General features: G+C 41.5%; 1 protein-coding gene across 1 annotated transcript; it reads left to right on the top strand.

The window, feature by feature from the left end:
- Positions 1-829: 829 nt before the first annotated feature.
- On the top strand, positions 830-4,803 carry tmem256 (transmembrane protein 256). The gene is made up of 4 exons (XM_035675629.1): positions 830-1,213; positions 2,281-2,318; positions 2,829-2,909; positions 4,097-4,803. Exons 1-4 carry the CDS (start codon positions 1,132-1,134, stop codon positions 4,238-4,240), a joined length of 345 nt encoding a protein of 114 aa, XP_035531522.1. The 5' UTR covers positions 830-1,131; the 3' UTR covers positions 4,241-4,803.
- The last annotated feature ends 3,251 nt before the right edge of the window (positions 4,804-8,054 follow it).

The raw sequence follows: 8,054 nt of genomic DNA, 5'->3' as shown, positions 1-8,054 counted from the left end.
GGGCTCTCTGCAGGGATTGGTGCATTTTCATCAAAGGGTAACAACAGCATTAGTCCCCAACACCTCAAAAACACAACAAACATTAGGAGTAATTCACTAAAGCAGAGAAATTCACCAGCGTTTCCCAAATTGCAGTGACGGACAAATTGCCAAGCGCCGCACACTAATGCACCCGCCGCACCGCTGAGCCTATTATTCAGTGTTATGTGGCAATTTGGGTGCATACGGTGATGCTTAAAAAAAGGGCAGCACAAATAGAGCCCTTTCTAAAGCCAAGCAACCCCTCTGTGAAGAAAATTAATTATTCATACAAAAGCAGCACAATAGTATAATTCAGCCCGGCCATGAATAATGCATTTCAGAGGTGAGGTCTTAAACAAAGCAGAGGTAAGAAATAAAAATGACTTTGATTTTATTTTCCATTTGTGAAGTGGAGGGCAGTGTGTAGCCTTTTTTTTGCTAAAGTGCTTTTTTTCTCCTTTTTTTCCCTTTGCCCTGGTTGCACAGTGTCTAGTCCTATATTAGAGCTTTGAAAGTCACAACTGAACAGCCATAGGAGTAGAAAACCCCTACACTCGCATATACATAGCCTGAGAACGGAGCCTAGAGGCATTACAATGCCTGCCGGAGTGTCATGTCAGTGTCAGATCTGTTTGGAGGAGTTATTAAATTTGTCCCGTGGGCTGAAACTGTAGCACGGCATTCGCCATTTTGGTTCGAGCCTCCAAACGGATTACGGGCGTGCTCGGCAGCCGGGAGCCCCGGGTTGAGTGCAGTTTCATCTCCCGGTGGCGCTGCCTTCACGGACTGAGTGGAATGTCGTAATTAGGTCAACGTATGGACGCCTAAAAAAAGCCTATACTGTCAATGACGAGAGAGCTCAGTGTGAATGTGATGTGTCATATTATTCTTTAGCTACGGCAATATTTTAAATGATTTGTGCGTTCAGATACAAGCCTTTTTTTGTACCATATAAGTTGTAAGGTTTTTTTGTTATCTATATTTAGCCTCACGAGGAAAGCTACTATCAGTACCGCCGGACTTTAAAAGTAGGAGTTAACAAAAAGACCGTGAAGGCAGCATCGCCGTCAGTCTTCCGCTTGTTGTCGGATACGCACGCAGCCACCAAACATGAGCGCTTCTGTTATCGTCCGAAGGTTAGCCGCTCTGTCGGGGGCTTCGGCGGTGGCAGCCGGGGCATACGGGGCTCACGGTAGGGACTCTACATTAGCTTACACTCCGTACTCATGCACGAGTCTCTCCACCAGGCTGGACGGTAAAACACAGTCAGGGAAGGCTGTCAAGTCAACGCTTAACGCCAGCCTCCCTTCAAAAAAAATGACAATTTAGGCTTGTCTTCTTTATAGACGCGACTGTATGACTCTAAAAGAAGAGTACATATCTGCTGCTAATATTTAATAGGCTAATGTTTAATTCGGCAGCTAAACGAGACACCTAGCAGCGTGTTATTGTAGTCAAATAAATTGTGTAATGAAGGTGACCCGCCTCCTGTCATGGCCGAAGAAGGCTTATTTAAGTCAGTAGTGCAAGTTGGTGTTTGCTGGATGTAGATGGATATAATACACTGTCGCTGGTTTTTGGTAACTTTTACAGTGGGTCTGTGATCCATAAAGAAATAATTATCAAAAGAGTGTGTGGGGAACTTGAGGGAACCTTAAAGGGTAGTTTGCTTATTGCCATTAAAGTTATGATTAAAGCTGCAGCAAGGGAACTTTTATAAAAAATAACTTTTGGTTATATTTGCTGACATTTTCAGTGTGACCTAACTAGTATACGAGACAGATAATCTGTTCCTCTGGCTCGTTCTAGCGCTCCTAATAGCATTTGCAACAAGGTACCTGGGCTGGACAAAAACAACCAATCAGAGCCAAGAAACATGTAAGGATGCTTTGGGTGAATGCTTTAAGATAGTTGATTGTTGAGTCTCCTTCCCAGGGTCCCCAAGTGTCTGTATTTGACACCCTGGTGATGAGACTCAACAATCAACTATCTTTCTCGGCTCTGATTGGTTGTTTTTTGTTCAGGCCCGGTGGATTCTCGCAAATTCCATTAGGAGCACTTGAATGAGCCAGAGGAACCTGATTATTTCACAGATTATCTGTCTCATGTACTACTTTTAGAATATAGTGAAAGTTTCAGCAAATATGACCAAAAATATCTTATCAAAATTACCTACTGCAGCTTTAAGTGTGTTTCATATTCTGACTGTACTTGGAAGTAACATTAATATGTCATTTCTCTTCATATTTCTTGTTTTAGGTTTCAAAAACAGCGACCCTGATGACTACCAGAGAGTGGTATGTAAACATCACTGTGAATAGCAAGTTGTGCTATTACAAGTTATTAAAAACGTTCCAGTTGATCGCTGCCGCAGTCCCCTAACACAGTTTCTACTTCAGTGATCTTGTCGGAGATCATGGTCTTGATTATGCAGTTTTAGATTAGTGCTCAATTCCAGAGTTACTGCAGCAGTGGGTTTTAATCAGTGTGCTAAAAAATGCCTGTGAGATTTTTTTCTTCTTCATACTTGTTGACTTCCTGATGTCAAAAGACAGGAAAAAGGTTTTAAAATATCTCTGTAAGGATAAAGACACTATCCATCATTGTGCCTGATTGATGAAAATGATGTACTAGGTTCATGATGGTAACCCATTCTGCGTTTACGCTAGTGACTCATTAGATATCGTCTTGTAGTCCATCTGTACAGCGGTAGCCCTCGTCATGCTGAGAAAATATACCAGAAAATCTTTGATTCACTAAGTGAAGAATTTCCTGAAAGCTCTGTCTCTGTGTGTCTGCCTCTCCAGCTGTTTGAAACCGCCAACAAGTACCATTTCTACCACAGCCTGGCCCTGCTGGGGGCTGCCCACTCTGGCAAACCTGCTGTGGTGAGTATGGGAGCCTAATCCCGACTCTCAGGGCTGGATGCACTCGAGTGTTCTTTAAAATTGAACTAGTGTGATAGTGTCAGTCTGTCCTCACTCAGAACAGCAGTATTCCTTTAGGCCATAATTACAGAGGACAAACCACTGGCTAACAGCTGGCAATGGGGCAGTGACATTTTAGTTTCTGTGGTTTTATCACATTGTGACTAATTCCTAGCATATGCAAAACCTGCACTGCCAAGTATGTGCAGCGTAAAGGCTATTTAAAAATTCATTACCACCGAATATAAAATCAACAAACTGCATGAAAAGGAGATGCATGCCAGATTAGGTGTGATCTACAGTATGTGTGGCCAAGCCAATCAGCATCTCTTGGACGTCACATCTACTAGGAGCTTTTGGAGAAGACAATTTGAGCTGGACTCCAACTAGGGACACTTCTACAGTAGCCAAGGGACGTGTGCAAATATTTTGGAGCAGCTCAGCTAATTTGAATTTGAAGAAAAATATGTATTCCCACATATTTTTGTTTAGGAGCATAATCAATGCATAGACAGGATTTTACAATTAACACCTCCACCAGCTTTAGTAGTCTGTAACACCTGAACACCACCTGCTGCTTTTGAGATGGAGTGAAAACTAGTTAGCAAGTCAGAATAGATACACATGTAAAAATAGCAGAACTAGAGGAAGCCAAGAGTGATGATAAAAGGTTAAAACATCCAGCTTCTGGCACTTTTTAACACTGTTAAATAACCTCCAGCTTGAAGTAAATAAAAAAAAAAAAAAGCCTGCCACCTTTGGAACATGATTAAGGGTGTCATTGAAGGGGTATTTCAGCTCATTTGAGAGGACTGTGGAGGCACATTGGACCAAAATTGTTTGCTGTGCTCCAAACAGAACTGAATTTGGTGTGTTATCAGAGATAAAATGGTGGTTTGCAACCACAGGGGAGCGAAGCATTTGGCCCTGATGGCAGAAGTGTTTGGACAGGGTTGTTCACCATCCCCCAGTACACTGTCATCTGTTCAACCATGTTATGTGACTGGTTACAGGCTGTGTATTTTCAGTTTGCATCCATAGAGTTATATTTAAATCTTGTTTTGAGAAATTTGTGTATGATCTGAAAGCATCTCAACACACAGTGTGCCTGACACCCAATGTATCACCTTTATCTCCCCTCTACACAGGCTGGGACCCTCCTGATAGCAGGCATGGGGATGTTCTGTGGCTCTCTGTACCACCAGGCCCTGACAGGGGATCCTGGCCTACGCAAAGTGGCTCCCATGGGGGGCGTAGCTATGATCGTTGGCTGGCTGGCCATCATTCTCTGAACTGCAACAGCTCACATCCCGTCCACAGGGCCACCGTGTGACACTAAACTGTCAGACTGTTAATGGATGAACTGGAGAGCTTGTGAGAGTTGGCCGAAGTGCTGAGTTATGCCACAAATCTAACCGCTCCCTGTCCTGGGCTGTGGGTGTCAGCAGAAGATAAGGTCACAACAGGATTATCACTTTTCTACCATTGCTGTCTGTGTCAGACTGGTGCCCTTTGACTGTTTTTGTTTGAGTTGAAATGGAATAGAAAATGAATTCAGTATGTCACGCGTGTACAATTTGTTGATCTGACATTTTCAATGGCATGTCAATTTTGTGCTGGGGCAGAAAATCACTAATGACCTAATAGAAATTCCCAGCGCTATACATAGGTTTGTGACTGTGAATAATACAGTAGTATATCTTGTTTCTTTATTTTTACTATATTTTCCCTGACTGCAATAAATACAGTTTATATTTCTGTATATTTACACAGTGTGGGTATGGCAAATAGAGTAAAAATAAAGAAAGGAACATGAAGGATTTAAAATCAAATAAACACTTTTTCTTACACATTGTTGGTTGCCTCATTAATGAATATCCATATTAGCATTTTCTCTTAAAGTCTCAAAACCAATACACAAAAAGATTTTTTCTCACAAGCTACTCAATATGTAGGAATTCACTGCAGATAGGCAGCTCCACTGCATTGACTTATATTATCATTTTAAATGGCCTAACAGTGTATAGAGCAGCTTAAGCAAAGGACGCCAACAGACTGAACAAACTCATCAAGAAGGCCGAGGTCCTGTTGTTGGCTTGAAGCTTTGCCACCCTGGATGAGGTGGTGGAGGACAGGATGCTAGCAAAAACTGCTGGGCAATCATGGACAATCCCTCCCACCCCCTCCACACCAACACTGGACAAGCTAAAGAGCAGCTTCAGCAACAGACTTATACAACCCCGCTGCAAGAGGGAACGATACAGGAGATCGTTCCTTCCAAGTGCAGTAAGACTTTTTAATAATAATTGACTCTTAACCTATGACGTTATAATTTTCCCTTCGGGGATAAATTAAATATTTTCTATTCTATTCTATTCTAATTTTCCAGGTACAACATTAAAATGCTACTTTCTTGGTAATCCACTAATGTAATATATGTATATATATAACCCTGAAAGGAGCCATTCTGCATAATGGCTCTAGGGGTGGTCATGTCCACTCGATAGTTGACTCGATAGTTGCAAAAGTTTGTGTTCAGTGCTTCTTGGGAAATGGTAGCATGCTGACACTCTAAATGAATGAAAATAGTAAAAACAGTAAAAAAAAACAAAAAAAAAACATGCTAAATATGAGCATGTTTGCCTTGTCACTGTAACTATTTTAGCATGCTGAAGTTAGAAGGTAGATTAAGTTTTACAGTTTGGTATTACTGTGGAAGGATCTGCTTACTAATTTCACCAGTGGATATTGAATTGTTTAAGTGTTGTATTTCTCTGATCATATAGATATGCAGTATGTTATATCTATTTTTGAAAGACTTCCTGTCTGTTCATTATTGTTTATTTACATTTCTTCCATTGTAGTTACCATATGAGGACAGAAGAAAGTTTGTACTACCTATACAGTACTCTGCAGACCACCTCCAGGACTGATTTGGGTACACGTATTTGTATCAATGCATCCTGGGTGGATTTACAGCTTCTGGAATATCGAAATGCAAGCCAATCACAATGGAGCTAGTGCCAGTTAGACAGGGGTCCTCGCTGTGTGGTTTTTAGTAAAGGGTGGATAAACCCATAGGATTCACTACCTATAGCAGCCAAAAGGAATCATCCCTCTTGCAGTGCTGAATGTCTTCACAGCCTCAAGCGTTTGATCCTTTAAGTGGCAGAACACAAAAGAGTTCATTACCCATGGCCTCCCCTTAGCCAGGGCCGTGTTCCAACCACTCCGCATTCAAATTGAAAGTGAAATCCATTGAAACACTAATTCGCCTTCCTGACTGTAGGCCCACGAATGGGGACCTTTAGAAAATAGCTGTATAAATCTCTGGGTCAATTTGCTGGGGTCGGCACATAAGCCGAGGCTCTGCTCAGAAGAGAAGGCGCTATTGACTGAACACGTTGCCAATGAGCTCTTGATCACGACTCATAAAACCCTCATTAGAATTAAGTAGCTATTGGGAAGCATTCTGCTGCTCCGGGACCAAGCAATCACACAGCACAGAAAAACTCCGACACCCAGTCACATATCCCTGACGCACAACTTTATGGGAGACACCTGACTGAAAGTTACAGGGTGTTCCGCACTGTTGGATGCATATTTGAAGTGGCATCATCAAATTTACTTGTTAAATACTTGAGGGGGAAATCATGTGATTCTCTGAGAAGTTGTGAGCTGCAAATTTCCATCAGTTTCACACCTAGGAGTCTTATTTTAGCGGTATTTATTCCTTTCCTCTGTAGCTGACATTCAGATGTGTGGAAGCTGTTTCCTGCCAGCACGCACCTCTGTGTTAAAATCCAATTGGATCGCGATGTTCTGCTCTGGCAGACCACATTTAATGTGTGAGCACATGAGAGAGGGAGAAATGGAAAGTGAGATAAAGGGAGACACTTGTGTCTGCCTCAATCTCCTTTACCATAACTTTCCAGGCTATGCAGAGAAAGCCATTCAGTCCTCTCACTATGTGTGTGAACAGTGCTTGTCTATTCTTTACATTATTTTTCTTCTTAGTTTACAGTGCCTTTAAAGTAGATTTAATGTGACTTTGAACCTGTCAATTTCAAAGTGAGTAAAGATCTCTAAAAAGTCAGTTTAAATAAATAACAAATATAGCATACAAAGTACTTGTTTGCAAGTATTCACCCAGTATTTTGTATTTTTCTACATAAATTTTTCCATTTACCCTCACAAGAATGGCTGGATTAATCTATTGCAGGATTGGGGGCAAATGTTACAAGTGACTTTGCAAATATAGTTTAACAAAACGATCCCAAACTCAAGTACACTTGCTAGATTTGTTTTTTTGCTTTTGACCATGTAACACGGTCTTCATATGCAAATGGAGTTATTGATTAAAATATTAGGAAACTGTTACAGCTACTGAGCTCCCTTTTCAACAGTCTCCATCCACTGATGAAGACTTGTGATATGGTTGAAAGCTCCAGAAAAAAAGCTTGGAAATGCTGGATGCAGTAAACCTGGCCACTTTGATCAGGTGGTAATCCAGCCTTGCTCACAAGCCTTTCAGGGTCTGAGGCAGAGAAGCGTCTCCACAGCATGACACTGCCACCTTCATGCTTCACACTGGGAATGGTGCATTTATTATGATGTGCCAAACATCGTGGTGTTTGGTCTGATGCCTAAAAATCTCAATGCCAGTCTCATCATGCCATAAAAGCTTCTTCCAGCTGACTTCAGTCTCCCACAGGCCTTCTGGCAAACTGTAGCCCGCATGTGATGTGTCATGTGAGTTGTTTCCTTTAGAGCTGTCATTGGTCTATTTCTTGCATTCTCATTCAATTTTTGAGGATGGCCATACTTGTTTGACATTTTGGGAAATACTTTAATTTGCTTTCTGGCATAGAGTTAGATAAGAAGATTGATTCCATTATCATATCTGTCCATTACATATAGGACTACAGCCAGCTGCTGGTTAGCTAGCTTAGCATAAAGCCTAGAAATAGTTGTAAATAGCTACCCGGGCTAATATCTCCCATATATCTCATTGTTCGTCGTTCATCCGTGCAAAAAGTGAAGTTGTGACCTGAATGTAACAGAACCTTAATTAGTGTCATTGGTAACACCTGTGTTTACCCTACT

The sequence above is a fragment of the Morone saxatilis genome, unplaced genomic scaffold (assembly GCF_004916995.1).
Source record: "Morone saxatilis isolate NCDOM2014 unplaced genomic scaffold, NCSU_SB_2.0 Contig4, whole genome shotgun sequence".
Taxonomy (NCBI): Eukaryota; Metazoa; Chordata; class Actinopteri; family Moronidae; genus Morone; species Morone saxatilis.
This window is presented reverse-complemented; position numbering and strand designations above follow the sequence as displayed.